Source organism: Solenopsis invicta, chromosome 9 (assembly GCF_016802725.1).
Source record: "Solenopsis invicta isolate M01_SB chromosome 9, UNIL_Sinv_3.0, whole genome shotgun sequence".
In the NCBI taxonomy this organism is placed as follows: Eukaryota; Metazoa; Arthropoda; class Insecta; order Hymenoptera; family Formicidae; genus Solenopsis; species Solenopsis invicta.
Genome location: NC_052672.1, coordinates 4,811,736 through 4,828,502, shown reverse-complemented (window position 1 = coordinate 4,828,502; position 16,767 = coordinate 4,811,736). Strand labels below are relative to the sequence as shown.

Below are 16,767 nucleotides of genomic sequence, written 5' to 3'. Positions count from 1 at the left end.
AAAGAGCAATATTACCAGCAACAGCTTGCGCCACTCCTGCCAGATTGAAGATGCTCTTGCGGCCGATGCTCTGCACGCAACATCCGAGCAGAGCGGCGATCACGGTCACCGACATCGCCGCCAGGCCTGCCGATAGGAAGAAGAGGGACGCCTTCCAGCATCCCGGGAAAACGTTGGAATCCGTCGCGAAGCCGTCAACATTGAAATTCGCACAGTGCGTCTTGCCGAATAATCTCGTGCAACGATTGTAGATTCCGACGGTCGGTGTGTACAGTTCCGTGCCATTCTCTAAAGTTTTAAGACAAGTCAGTAAATGACGACAGGAGCTGTATTTGTGAATACTAACGTGTATATTTATTGCAGATCAGTGTTGGGTATTAATCGATTAATTTATTTGTTAACTAAAATAACTGACTAAAAAATTGTGAAATATATAATCATGATTAATGTAAGCAATTAACGGAATTAGTTGTTAAGTGATTTTATATAATTAATTAAATTTTTGCTTAACTATAATAAAAGATTGAAACTTAATGATAAGCATGATCACGTTAAATTTAATTGATCATTGAAATAAATCAGATACGGCTGATTTGAAAGATCAGTCATTAATCATACTCATAATTTTTAATCGTATTTCGTAAACTATATTTATGAATTATAATTATATTTAATATTTATGAATAATTACAAGCTTACTTGTATCCTTAATCGTCGGTGGTCCTACAAGCCATCTGGGAGTGATGAGGCCTGATAAAACTGCCATCAGTGCTGCCAAAGACAACAGTGTCCATAGCAGACTGCGTCCGGTGACTATCACATAGCACATACTGCCAATTGATTGAATCTCTATGCCATTCTTAGACCACTTGATCGTATCTGAAAAATAACGTGTCATAAATTGCAACTTGCGTTAATACTGCGATTATCAACATCATTAACGAATGAGAGTTTCTAAAATTTCCATAGAATTTGATGTTGGCAATTAACGCGATTGCATTCTTCTTGCCTCTATTAAGATTCAACGGTTTTTAATGAGCGACCACGATTGAATACATCCCAGAATAAATGCTTCCCATATTAGTATTTCGAGGAAAACGCTACGCGTACCGTTGTTATTTGAGGTTCGTCGAGAGAGAGCGTGAGCATTAAAAGCGTGGCTGCTTGCGGACCGAAACACGTAGAATACACAGATCTCGAGTTACGGCGCAGCGGCCAACAGTTTCGACTTTTTACTCCAATTTCGCGGAAATCGTCGAAGGGTACAGGGGCTTCGAGCACAGGAATCATTCGATCCTCGGATCTAGTTCATATTATAGAATTACTAATAAACGCCGTCCGTTAAACGTTCCGTTCCACGATCGACTTCGGGACACTAAATTTTTGCGGTCATTTCCAAAAATAGCAGTCTCTCAAAAGTATCATCGGTAATTTAATTTCTTGTCGATTAGTATAATATAGATTAAAATTTATTTAACACTTAAGGGATGCGCTTGCAATGTTCTTGGAATCATTGCTGTTTATCAAATGCTAAAGTCATAAATTTTACAGAGTGATCAGTAGCTTACACACCCTTGAAAAAAGAGTTGATAAACTTGTTTCAATAAACTGATTACTGATCAGTAACTGATGATATTTTATCAGTTAACTGACGAAACATAATCAGTTACTGATCAGTAATCAGTTTATCGAAACAACATTACAATACATAGGTACGATTTACGAAACCTCAATACACATTACACGTCATACATATTACATTCGTGTAAGTCGTACGCATTACATATTAGTATTACTACATCAATGTCGCGCGCACATACATGGATAAATTTTTATATAAACTTTTCATATCAAACTAAGTGTCTAAACTAAGTGAATAAGTTTAATTTCAAAAAATTGACATTGTCTCTTCGTGTAAATTACACATGTTTGGAAACTCCAATTTCGTAAGTTCAGGCTGCAGAGCTTTTATATTAGGCAAATATTGTCATAACTTGATTCGATAGTGTACGCCATATTGTTTTAACAAAGGGAGAATCAGAAGTGGAAACTAAACTGATAGGATGAGACATTTTAGGAAATAGAGGGAAAAAGTGAGTATAAGAAAACATTTTAGAAACAATTGACTTTTTATTATTTATTTATATAAAAACAATTTGGATTAAGTACCAAGTAGATCAGATGACTTCAAAATTTTAATACTCAGATATTATCGTGTTTTGGAGAAAACTAAAAAATGTTTGAAGCTAAGATTTTAAGTATGAAGGACTAGCTTTTGCAACAAATCACAAAGGGTGTTTCCACTTCTAGTCATCACCCCTTGTAAGAAATGATAAAAAAGATCTGAATTAAAACAATTTTTCCTGCATAAAATCTATACTGTAAATAGTGTAAACATATATATAAGGTAAATCGGAGGAAGATGTCAGTTGTATAATCCGTTTACGTAAAGAATAGTAATAAATATCAATATGTTATAATAGTTAATGTTATAATAATTAGTAGACTACAATCATTAATTAATTAACTATTCAAATACTGTCGACATGGGCAGTGCACGTTGAACATGTACTGTAAAATAGTATTGCTAAACGATATGTGATTGGTATTTGAATAACAAAATTGTCAATATTGTGTCATTCTTCTTCATCAATGTTCACTAATAACGGATCAACATCAGGCATATTTCTGATATCAGCTTGGCACCTGATACCTTTCAGAATAACGTGTTTTTGAGACTTAACAGTCCAATATATAATATAAATAACAATTGAAATAGATTGAAGAAGATCAAAACGAAATAGAGAGACTAACGCCAAAGAGGACCTCGCATTTAAATATGAAAAGAATTCTCATTTCGTCATTTATATTACTTCTTCTTTTTATTGCTCTACATTGCGCTATCGTTTTTAGATGCACTAAGATTTTCCTGTGTCCGATGATTTGAAGGTAAACGACGTTTATATGTAAGTTGTAAAATACTCTGTAAGGTACGGAAAAATTAAAGTAGCCACTCGGGGTTTGGGGGTCGAATGTGTATCACATAAGTTGAATGAAAACTACACTACAAATGTGAGAATTTATTATTAATATTAGAATTTGACCAACAAAATTACAAATATTCTAATAAAACTCACTTTTGTAATTTTCACCAAGTTGTATAATACGCAATCGATCCCTTGAACTTAGGATTCTTCGTTCCTGCAACAACTAGCACTCTCACTGCTACTCCAAATGTTTCACTGTTTTGCCCAATATTTCCATTTGCTTATCAACACTTAACGACCTGTACTCTTCACAGTACTTATCTTACACATCAAAGGCACTTTTTAACAGAAGCACAATGCAACACAGTGAGTAATTTTATCTTTATTTAATATTAACAGACAGCAAGTATAAAATCTGTGTGTTTGTCTATGGGTGATTCACTGTGTTACACTGTACCTTTAATGTTTTCCAATAGATTTTACAGTAATATCTCCGCACGATTTAATTATGAACATTTATTTAATGTAAGCAGAAAAATAACTGTATAGTTTCGTGTATATGTAAATAAATACGAATAAGATTTGATTTTACAGATAATCTTATTGTGGCATTTTGCAACATATTTCTAAAGTATAATTATATATTATTATATATATTTTAATATATATGGACATATTTGATATATACTTATATATAACTATATCTACATAATTATATATAAAAAATTTTTTACTCGAAACCTACAGTTTTAATGTTGATTCCGAACCGCCTATTAAAGGAGAGATTTTCGCGTGGGTAGAGTTACTTTCGGTGGTTTGTCTTTGCTTTCAGAAAGGTGGCGATCGCTTCTAAAATCGATTGAAAACCGATTTAGAGTTATAGGCCGGTATTCATAGTCGAGTCTTATTTCAAGATTGTCTTAAGCAACGTCTTAAGATGCTAATACGGATCTCTGATTGGTTGATGGCATCTTAAGATGATACTTAAGACGATCTTAAATATAAGAATCGACTATGAATACCGGCCATACTGTTCTGGGTTGATTTGAACCTTTGGATCTTTAGCACGGAGAACAAACTCACAACTTCTGCTACATCGCCATGAGTAATTGGATGCGTTCAAGTTAGCAAAGTGGCTAGGCTACTCAGCAAGCGATTGGACATTATTGGTTGGCTCTATAGGCAAGAACTAATCATGTGCAATAACTCGCCAAGCAATCTAGCTGTTTTGCTTATTTGAACGCGTTTATTATTACGACGGTATAAGAATGTTCTTTTCATATTTAAATGCATACAAGATAAATATCTGTAGGATATACATACATATTTGTAGACACTTTTGAAATGTTTCTTTGGAAAATGGGCAAGTTTGTATGTCTGTGTTATCTCTTTATTGGAAATAAATTTATTTATTACATTATCTCAAAAATTGCATTAATTGATTTTCTTAAATATATTTTTTTAGCACATTTAGTACATCCATTTATGAAACACACTGTATAAAATTTAAAATCAATTCGCCTCGAAGTTTAAAAGAAATTCTCGTTATCTTAAGAAAGTCTCGTAGTTTCTTTAAAAATAGCCTTGTTTTTGCCCTTAAACTTCGAGCATGACCTGATAAATTTTTCAACTTGTGATTGTTGTTCAACTTGTGAGTGTTGATTTACAGGGAATGAGAAAAATTCCTGAATAATTTTATTGTAATTATTAAGAGTGTTAAGAGTTTTTGATTTATTTACACGCACGCATTATGATGATTTTTTTTTTTTTTGTAAAAAATGATTTACGGAAAGGGTTAATTTAAAGTAATTATCGTTTATCATAGTCCTCAGGCGAAATCGAAATAGCCCTGATTTCTCTTCCCGTTGTTCGTGAGCGGCTTCTTTTTGCCTTTTACGTCACACGTCTTGCTCGAAACCACTCTCTCGCCTCTTCAGATTCCCTTGTGTTCTTCAAACCCGCAAACTTTAATCGCCCTGGCCTTCTCACCGTTAATCGAAAAAGCCACTTTGGTCCACCAGCAACAAGTTAAGAAGGTAAAACGCGATCTGTAGGTCAAATACGAAAAAAATATACATCTTTGAAATTGGAATTTTTGGTGCAATCTTACAGATTCGCGAGCTTAAATTCATCTTTGATAGCTGCATATTAAAGTCCGCTTTTCAAATTTATGCAAATAAGTTACAAAAAAAAAAACACAAAGTATCATTGTAGAAGATGAACCGAATAATTCGTCGACACTCAGCACTCTGTTGTCGCTTTTACTTTTGTCACTTTTTGCCTGCGTCTGGCAACTACTTCACGAAGTGTGTTTACTTAGGATCATCCCCTAATCGTTATTTATATTTGCGTTGTCTCGAACCCCGAACCCCAGAACATAATAGAATCTCTCTCTCTCTTTGGCTCTTTTTCCCTTTAAACCAGATTAATCAATCTCGTTTGCATCTTGACAACCATGAAAACCTCAAATTTAAATTTCCCCCCTCTTGTTTTCCCAATATTATTCATCAATTACAGCAATAATTGATCAGCTGTCATTGCTGATCGGATTATCTCTTCCATTTAACTATTTTCCATCGCATTTAATTTCCATCGCTGTTTTAGCATCCTACGGTGGTCCGTCTTCGCATACGTGATTGAGAATAAATAAGTAACGCTTTAATTGACAAACTATGCGACTTACGGGATTCGGAACGGATGAGGAGAGACAAGCGGTGTCGGACGTGTCGGCTGATGTCTGCGCGAGTCTACCCTAGACAGCTGCGCGTTTTTCCTTTCTTTTTTAATTATAGCGGCTTTATTGTAAGCGTTGCCATGCCTTCTCGTAATGTGATAAGGGTTTCGTGCGGGCCTCTTTCGCCGGGACTACTAAGTAGCCATCGAGTCGTGAATTAATCCTCAAAAAACTCGTACGGAGATCTCAATGTCTGCGATGCCGAATTCGCGCAGATCTTTTTCCAGCTCGATGTCACTTTAATCAGCATCGTTTTTAGCCATACGAGAATTTTTGTTCAATTTGCAGTTTGAGCAGTTACTGTGCGAATGCAAAACAATCCGCGTGACTTGCGAATTTCGTTTTCGCGAAAAAAGAACAGGTCAATTATCACAACGAGATCGATTGCGCAGACAAGACCGAAGATCTGAACTCGCAAGCAGATTATTAGCATTCTCGTTGACTTACGGCTTTTCGGCCGTGAGTTACTGGACAGAGGACCCATTGGCGGATGACTAATGGTCGGAGCGTCTGTGCAACGGCTGAAAAAGAGTAGAGAGTATATTGCATTCCGCGAAAACGCGTGAGCCGAATGAGAGATTCAAATGCCACCCACAGACAGTTCTATAATAGGATTTGAAACATATTGTATAATTCTTTGCAAAACAAGACGTAAAAGGATCCAAAAGAGAGTTGTAATTTATCGCTGGGGATTGTATAGAAATATTTAAGAAATTAAAAACAAGACAGTATCCCGATAAATTCTCTAGAGTAGGAGTCGTTTGTTCAGAGAAAGGTCGATATCGTAAAAGACCTGTCGATATAATTAGGATTAATGCGACGCGAGTTATCTTAAATTGTTTGGAAAGGGCCTCTGCCCATGGCGTCTGAAAACAAGGCTACTCTCCTTACATAATCTCGCAAGTGCGTCATATACGAGGCAGCTGTTGGACAGGTGCTTTCTTGCATCTCGCATCTCTTGCCTTCGTCCTCCTCCTTCGCCCTTCAGATCCAGTCTGTGAGGAAAGAGAAACAAAGAAAGAGAGAGAGAGAAAGAAAAAGAGAGAAATTCACCTTCTTCTCTTTTCTCCGTAGCTTTACCACGCAAACGTCTCGCTTACTATCGACTTTACACGTAGTGATTCAGCACGATTCCAAGAGCGATCGTTTTCTAAACGATCGACCGGGACTTAGGTCGACCCGTGCCGAGCGTGCGACCGATCTCCTTCCATCAGGGAAATCTATGTAAGATGTAATTAGACTTTTGATTGCGCTGTGAGTCATTCGACATGAGTAACCAAGACAAGTGGAACTCAAACATGCTAGTTGATTATTGCTAGACACTTAAGGCGGAACCCACACAGCATTGATTGTTTTCGGAAAGTTTTCAGGAAGGTTTCGACCGTTCACATTTTATGTGCAATAATTCTCAAAAGATCCTAAAAACTGTCCAAAAACCGATTAAATATCAAATATGCAGTATTGCAACAGAAATGTTTTTAAAATCTGTCACATACTGTTGTAAATTGGAAAACACTCACAAGTAAATCTACCCAAATATTACACTCCGATTTTGATAAATTTTGAATATTTGTATTGTAATATATAGAACAACACAAGAAACACATATTGTGATAAAAATGAATTGATATTTATTCAGCCTTTAATTAATTAGAGTAATTTAAATATGAACCATCAAGTTTTTCATTACATCAGGTTGATTTTTTTAAATATTATACGTACTATTTAGGTTTTATTCTTCTAAAATTAATATATACCTATTGGATTGAAATAGGAAGATTCTTAAATCAGAGAACAAAGATTCTACTTTTTAAAATTGTTTTACAATATTTATATTTCGACAAAATATATATTTCCTTTCAAATTGGCGCAATCAAAAGATTTCATACATTTTTGGGCTATATTACCACCCCTATTTCTGTTCAATCCATTACGCAGTGTCGCTACATTTTTATAAATCATATTCATTATAATAAATACGTCACAACTTTGAAGAAGTTAGAACGTAGAGGAGACTCTAGAATCTATTAAAGAACAGATTCATGAATATAATCGTTCAGTTTTCAATTTAAAATATTGATTACAATAAATATAAGGTGACTATAACATTACTTTCTTTTCTATTATTACTTTAGAATAAGCACTATGATAAATTTATAGCGCCTCCAAGGTATCAAATAGAAAATACATTTTTCAATAGGCCCGAGATCTTTGTGCACGTTACGTTGCACAAATTCACAGTCGTGTAAGTACAGCCATTGACAAAATTATTAGGCACTCTCACTTTTTGATAACATTTATAAAAACAATGTTTTTTTATTTCCTTTATTTGAAAAAAATTGTAAAATAAATAGGGTGCCTAATAATTTTGTCAATGGCTGTAGATCGCGTTTAGATTGGACACATACTGAAAACAGTCCGTCAAGCATCGACGGCATTTGCCACGCTCTTGGGTATGCATACAAACGTCGTTAATGAGCTTATCTCGTGCTTCAGGAAGTTGCACACTTGCCACTCGCGTCTGCGTGCATCTTTCTGCGCGCGCGGCGTTAATCGCCGAAGGCGATCACAAGGCCAGTATGATTAGGTCTGCCCGTTTTAGCCGCGGTTTCCTCCGTGCTCATCGCGCTTAAAGCGAAATAGATGAGACGGGTTTAGGGTTCGAGCTTCTCTGGTAAAACAGACGGAGAGAAAGGGAGAAAAAGAAAGAGATGAGGAATCGAGCGCAGGGAGCGCATTGCGGCTGAAACAGAGACGGCCCACGGGCGATTCCACGAACGCCGTTAAGGGGATGCTAAAGTCGTCCTTTTTTACCGACCAAACGTTAATTTTCGGGCACGCCGTTCTTCTAATTGCATTTACAGATTTAAAAATCCTTTTCCACAATTAAAGTATAGACAGTAATGTATAACGGACGCTATATAAAGATAAGAAAAATAAAAAAAATTGAAAATAATTTTCCAATTTTTTTCATTTTCATTATCCTATTGAAAATAATTTTCCAATTTTTTTCATTTTCATTATCCTTTTATAGCGTCCGTTATACATTACTGTCTATACTTTAATTGTGGAAAAGGATTTTTAAATCTGTAAATGCAATTAGAAGAACGGCGTGCCCGAAAATTAACGTTCGGTCGGTAAAAAAGGACAACTTTAGCATCACCTTAATTACCGCGGTTATTCGAAATCGAAATAATTTCCTCGCTCTTGCGAGACTCACGCAATCTCGTTGTTTCACGACGCACTTGGAATCACGATCGCTGCCAATTCTATAAGCAAGATATGAAGGATCCAGCAAGAGAGCGACAAATAGATTATGTTATTTACTAGATACCAGTTTCACGATGACCGTTCAAACTGGAGAACAAATTGATTCTAATTTATAATTGATTTTAGAAAATAATATAAAATATATTTGATTTCGCATAAAAAGATAACGAATTTTTTTTAATTTATTTTATTCCCTTGTAGAAAAATACTGCTGAGCACTACTAGCACTACTGAACGCTACCGCACTACAATAGTGTTGTAGTGTCGTAGTGCAGTAGTGCCTCAAAATACTATTGCGCACCAACAGTGCTCAGTAATATTTTTCTACAAGGGTCGAAAGATTATTATAGATTCATCCTATAAATTATGGAAAGAGAGAAGACTGATTTCTCGCGAAATTACTCGTTGGCTGCCTCTCCTGTTCAATTCTCATATTTACGGAAGGTGTTAATACGAATCGACTGCTCGATTCTAATTGTAAGATGAATTTGTTTATTATTTTTGGCGAGCATCGCTGCCGGTTAGCATTAATATTCTCCACTGACAATGTTTGCCGGGAGCACGCATGCACGCACGTACGCACACAGGCCTCAACTTCATTTATGCGTACACACGCACGGACGCCCAACCAATTTATATTTATGATGTATCGGACCTCGATGACACAGCGACTGGCTATGCTGTTCTCGAACCAGCCCGTGAGAGAAGGCTAGGAAGAAAGGACAAAATAGGAGCAATAGACAGAAGAACGACCGACGAGAGTAGGAGAAGGAAACAGTGAGAAAGAGAGAAAGGGGGGATGACGCTGCGAGAGAGAAGAGGAAAAACACCCACGGAATGTAAAACGTTCCGACTGCTTGTCCCACTGTGGATTATAACCACTTCCGTTCAACTTGATTGCGAAAGAGCAAAAGGTTCACAACGGACGCTCGCTCGATATGGTGAAAGAGCACAATCGCATGAAACTGTGCCCTCCAGAAATTAAAACTCTGGTGATATAAATTAGATTTCTCAGAAATTCAGACATGAGAAACTCCAGCGGAAAATAAAAAGTGCCAATCGTAAAATCGTTATCTCGAGGTTGATCCACGTACTTTTACTCAGTTTCCCCATCTTCCTCCATCATCTGTTCGGATGAGACATTCTTGAAACTTTCTCTCTCTCTCTCTTTTTCTTCTCTTTCTTCCTATCGGAAACGTATTAACTTGTCCACGCTCGTAAAAGTGGCCGATTTGATTGGCGGTCATTACTCTTCCCTACAGCTCATTCTTCTGTCCGCTCGCAGGCTGCCACGTGTTCGACCAACTCGCGCATTTGCGTGAAACGAAACACGCGGCGCACTTTAATTACCGGTCGCGGACGTCGACTTAAATAATGCACGCCCATGCGTGACGCTACTCCTTGAGGAAGGGTTCTCGAAAGGGAGGAGAGCGGATTTCCCGATAAAGCGGGTGTGACATCCGTGAGAATCCACTTTGTGATTTTGATTCGTAATGTGGAGAACATGAAAATATGTTTCCCATTATTCGCGGAATTTCACGCGTCGTGCAAACAATTATGTACATTATGGAATCTGAATCAGTCGATGCTCTCAATAGTCGTTCGTCGTATCTTTTGACAACAGACCGAACAGAATGCAAAGAACAGCAAAAAGCTGTAATTTTGTTACGGAAATTTAATATTTATAACTGAGCAAATTTGATGGGGTAGCAAAGACGTTATGGCCCGGTTTATCATTATTCGCTTAACCTACGGTTAAACTTAACCTGATCCCCCATGATGATGCCATAGATAAAGCTCATTGGTGAAAACATCAGGTTACATCTAACCACAAGTTCACCAGATAATGAAAAACCGCACCTATCCATAAGAAATTATAACTGCTTTCAAACGTAATTCCTTATTTGCTGTACTATCAAATCTAGTTTAGTTGTAAATGTTAAACTCGCATAGCAAGCTATTGCTGTTTTCTCTTTTCGTGTAAAGTGGGATTTTTTTGGAATTCTTCTTCCTACTTTTCTAACAAGTAGTCCACCATATCTTTCAGATTAACTTCATCAAATGGCTCGTATGGCTCGCCTTTCTGTATCTCATACCAGTCAGTACTCTGACATATTTGAGAGTCGAAAAAAAAGACTTGGGTTCCCCATATAGTAATCGGGGAACACCCTTTTGTTCAACGAGTCGCTCTCCAGACGTGAGTCGCTCGCATTCCTTTCGTGAAGAAAAAGAAGAGCAAGCAGCCCCCTTCCGCATTGAAAAAAAAAAGAAATAAGGTGAATTTACAAGCGGCTGGTAACAAGCGATCGACCGGCTGCATCGGCAACATCTGGAAATACGATTTGATCTCAAAAGATCTCTTGTGTTTTTGCACTTTACCGCATCTGATGCAAAAACTACTTGCTGGCTTAAACCGCAAAAATTTTTAGACAAAAAACTAAGGATATATTGAGTTTTCTGTCTTTCTCCCTCTATTTTATGCATAAAGCTTATATATTTTATTATTTGTAATTTTTTTAATTTTTATTTTTATTATCTTTTTTTATAAATGATTTTTTTATTTTTTTCTCTTTAGTGTTTAGTTTTCTAATATAGTATTTTACGCTGTAAATTTTTACTAAAAAAAAATAATTATTACCTAACTATAATTAATATAATAATAAGCGTAACTATAAATATAATTAAACTATAAGTAATCCTTTTGGTTAATTACAAATTTATAATTATCCATATAAAAATTTTTCAGAAGTATCTTAGAAATGTTTTAAAAGTGAACCATTTCATAAACATATCTGCAATATTTTTGAGACAGCTCTGAAATAAAAATATCCGCGATTCTTATATCTATAAACCTTGTAAAAGTACTATTGAAAAATGAGTACTACTGAAAAAATCTACATTCTTTTTGAAATATTATTGAAATGATTAAAACGTGACTTTGAAATGTCACTGACTGTCTGAATATAATAGATTTCAATATCATTTATGAAATATTTTAACTTCTTAATAGATTTAAGATACTTCAGAAATAATATTTAAATTTGTTATATTTAGAAAATTACAATTAGCGACAATTATTTCACAAATCTGATTTAATGCTGGTGTTTGGTGAACACCTTTTTTGGTAAAAAAGAAATAAACAGTTTATAAATGCGAACATAAATGTAACTTCTGCTTTTTATAAAATATTTATAAAAAAATTATAATTAATCATAAACGATTCAAAATTATTTATAAAATAATATCGACGCTGTTCGATTCATTTGTAAATGTCTTATAGACAGAAAATAACAATGCCGCAAAAGCAACAAAACTAGTAATTTAATATACAATAAAGTTTACCTTCATTATGATCTTGTAGAATTTAATATAATTAGTTTTAATATAATATCTTCAATTCTATTTTTTTCGGGAAAGTATGATAAATTGTTATTTATGAATGTCACAAAAAATACTACTGCTATGATTATATGTATCTTGAGCAAATGATTACTTTTGCAATTAGTTTCTTTGCTATTTTAATACGTACAGCAAAATTACAAATGTATAGTTATAGTATGTACTACTTGAAAATAATTATTTCATTACTTTTCCTTGTTATTTTTTGGTTATTACCACGTAAACAGTACGTAAATGTTAAGAAAATGGTTATATTCACTATAGTTACACATTATAGTTACACATATTACATAAAAATGTTTATTTTATTTATCATCTGTATCTTGATATTTTACTATATTAATATTTAAAATTATCGTAATTTAATTTTAAAAGTCAAAGTTTACACATATAAAGTTATTACTACTAATATTATAGCAATAATAACTATAAAAATAAAATTCCTAATTATACCATGCTATTATAATTACAAATATTAAACGCTTGTCTCTCACAATCAGTGTACATGTGTACAAGATTGAAGTCAGCAGTCAGCCTTGGCAGCCGAACGTTGGAACCCAGATTTATTATTAATTTATTAGGAACATATCTAGGCAAGGTGTAAAAAAAGTTTCAGCGTTTGGCCATCTTTTGTTTACCAATTATAAATGAATAATTGAGGCCTTATACCCGTTTTTCAAAATATCAATTTTTTTTGAAAATTGTAATTTCATTACAATTATATCATGATAATAATTTTAAAGTAACGATTACCTCGAATGATTGTGCATGTTTTTTTATTAATTATACAAAATCAACGTGAGAGATTCTATGTAAATCGAGTGCGACATCTTTACTCACAGGCTATTTTATTTCACTCAGCAACAAAGAGAATTGAATTCAATCGTAATCCAAACCACCAATTAAATTTCACCAATAAATTTCATTTTTTTTTCATCGTTCGTAAAATATTCCTCGAAAACAAGCGCAGACGTGGCTCGACATGCGCGTTTTGGAGAATATAATGGAAACTTGCCGGTTAGCTTTCCACAGTTAACTTTCAACGACAAGGCGGATTAATTGATGAGTCGCTCGCAATTGCATCAATTTAATGCTGACTGAAATTAACATTAATTAACGATGGCGCATGAGCAGCAAGTCGTACCTCTATCTGCAGAGGACTGAGTAGAAATTCGAAACCACCCCGGGGTGCACATAAATCATAATACCGGGTGATTACAGCATGCACTGACATCGTGATGTAAACAGTCGTAAATTGATGCAATCGGCGAGAGACTCGTGGAATGCGAGCGTGAGCGAGCGACGATTCTGCACGATGAGAATCTTTACTTCTCGTAATGGTAATCCCTTAATCCCTTCCGCAACAGATTGGCGCGGCCGTAAATTTTTGTTTCATTCCGATCTCAACGAGCAACTTGAGGATCTCATACAAAACAATCATTATTTCTTAACGAAGTTCCCTTGCTGGGAATTTCGTGGGGAACGTTGCTTGAAAATTAGAAATTATATTACATTGTAATACTCCCCTACCAACCCATACAGCATAAAACATTTCAGCAATGTTGCAGCAATATTTTCAACATTTTTGCAATATTGCTGAAATGTTCTGTATGGACAATAAAACAAAATATCAACTAAATACTAATATAACGGCAATGTTACAATTTCATATTTAACAATATAAATATAACATAATGTACTCGTCTGTAACAGTTGTAATTTCCCACTCAACAATGTAACTGTTATATAACACTCGTTATATAACAATTACATTGTTGAGTGGGAAATTACAACTAACATTTACGTTATATGTAATGTTGTGTTTGGTGGGTTGTTGAGTTTGAAATTGTAATATTGACTGCAATGATTGTAATATTGACTGTTACTACTAACAATAACATAACGTGTTTATTGAGTAATGCAGGCAATATTCTTGAATAGTAGTTATGTTCTACAATTAATTAAGAAAGTAAAATTATGAAACAATGAATGCAACAGCAAATGAGACAATGCGGCTTACTTTTCGCCCGTCCTCCGTGTTTGTTTCAGCACGGTTTCTGGACAAAAGCGGCGTTTCATCGACAAGTAGCGTTGCACAGTTTAACGTGTCAAACACTGGAAGTCACTATTTCGATGACACACGCGCGTGATTCTTCGTTGATCGTGTTTAACCGCGACCTCGAAAGGAGCACGTAATCCACTTCACGTGCGACTCACTGGACGCGCGAGGCACGACTGAAGGCGCAGCGTTCGCCGGAGCGCTATAACGAGATGCGAACTTGTCAGCCGTCGTACATACACAAGCGGGGGCAGAATAAGACGCGATCAATCTCATTCTGATGATACATCGCACGAACGAGAGGTCAGGCGCTCCTTGCGATGACATTTTCGAAAGACGCAAATTTTTGGAATCAAAAATGTAATAAAATTAAACAAACATAAAATCTGTATCCACCAAACACAACGTTACATGTAACGTAAATGTTAGTTGTAATTTCCGACTCAACAATGTAACTGTTATATAACAAATGTGTTATATAACAGTTACATTGCTGAGTGGGAAATTACAACTAACATTTACGTTACATGTAACGTGGTGTTTGCTGAGTATATTTTAATATAACTTGATAATTTATCATTCAAATTGTGTGACAATAAACAATTACAAATTAATGATGACTCGGATATATAGTAATTAAAACGGGTAAATACTTCTTGGCAATGTTCAACGTACATTTTTTATACAGAATCAGAGTTGATAGTAATTAAAAAGTTAAAAATAAAATAAAATAAAATAATAAAATTAATAATTCTTAATTTAACTTAATTAATTTTAGATAAGTTAATTTTTAATTTCATCTAATTGTTTGTAAAATACATAAACTTTATTTTATTAATTCTTTTTCTTAAAAGTTTACCTATATAAAAAAATATATTCTATATAAAAAAGCTATACATACCATATGTTTTTCTTATTTCATATAAATTTAACAATAAAATTTACAAATAAAATATTTTTATTCGATGATTTATATTAATTGTAATTGTTTTCTAGAACAATTGTTATTTGGAGTAAACTAATTTTATAAAATTATGTTATTCTAATTTAATATCTACAAGAAATGCTTTTCAAAATTAACTTGTCAATTTAACTTAATTTAATCTTAAAACAACTTTTAATTAAGTTAATATTTATTCATTAAATTTTTAACATATTAACTTTAACTTAATTTAATTTAAAAAATATATTAACTCACCAAACTTTGTTAAAAAGTAATTAAAGAAATGTTAAAAACTTTTCGCTGCTTCAGTAAGTTGGAGTATTGTTGAAGGATTGTTTATTCTTCGACAATTGTGAAATTCTCACGATGCATGTATGATATAAAATTATATTTTCTCTCTATTTTCCTATAAAAATTCATGATTTTAATTTTGTCCCATTGATCAGGCGTTCTTGTCAAGCAGCATCGACTTAACGTCTGCTTCCCGCAGCAACGAGATGTGTCATCGATCGAATGTGAGATTTCATGGCTGCCGTATATGGCGCCGTTGAGGCCCCCATCACAAATCACATTAATCGCGTCCCTGAAGCACCTATAATTATAGATTTTAATCCCTCGAAAGCCCAACTGTCAGTTTTTCTTTATCACGCGATTCGATCCTCACCGCTTCGCGTTATGCAACCACACATCACAGTTCATTCCATACTTTTCCCGATGGCTTTTCTCCCTCCTACCTCGTTTTACGCATGGTTTCGTAGGGGTCAGCCACCCCTATTTTCCCCAGGCGTCAGATTACATGTCGCTCGCAACGAAGGGTGCCAGTGTCTTGCGAATATGTGACGTGTGGAAAAGTCGAATCGAGAGACTTGTTTCAATTACAGTACGAATTAAAAATCGAAGACTTTTATTTTAAATAATCTATAATAGAACTCGAGCAATAATTAAAAATGCACAGAAAAATACTGTAATTATTTGAATTAAGTAAATATCACTTGATTCAAGTATTTTATAAGTTCATAATATGAATGCAACCTAAGACATCAAGTATTGTACCGGAATATTTCTATTCAATCACACAATTAGTGTGTTATCAGCGTGCAATATATTGAATAGGTATAAGAATAATATAAAACTAAAATATTTGAAAAGAAGGCTAATGAGAGTCAATTTTTCAACAAAATTGTAACCATGCATCAATAATCGCACTTGACTCTAATTAACCTTTCTTAAAGATTATAATTTTAATTCTTGAGAGTCTCTTTGTCATTTCATTGTTAAAATTAAAATAGCTATAAAAATAAGAACTAAATTCGTTATTATTACCGCAAAATCTAATATCATTACAGATGCAGACAGAAAAACATAATAATTATTA

The 16,767-nt window shown here is 34.4% G+C and overlaps 1 protein-coding gene across 2 annotated transcripts in view; it reads right to left on the bottom strand.

Annotated features, from left to right (window-relative positions):
- Window positions 1–16,767, bottom strand: part of LOC105196179 (LHFPL tetraspan subfamily member 2a protein) — a 110,315-nt gene that overhangs the window by 4,370 nt on the left and 89,178 nt on the right. The window contains exons 1-3 of one of the 2 annotated variants that reach the window (XM_011161968.3): window positions 14,411–14,646; window positions 700–879; window positions 16–288 (exon numbers count right to left, since the gene is read on the bottom strand). In XM_011161968.3, coding sequence (XP_011160270.1) covers window positions 16–288; window positions 700–829 — 403 coding nt within the window. In that variant the 5' untranslated portion in view covers window positions 830–879; window positions 14,411–14,646. Of the gene's footprint in view, window positions 1–15; window positions 289–699; window positions 880–14,410; window positions 14,647–16,767 lie in introns of those variants that run through there. The other variant, XM_011161967.3, reaches the window with a different exon arrangement.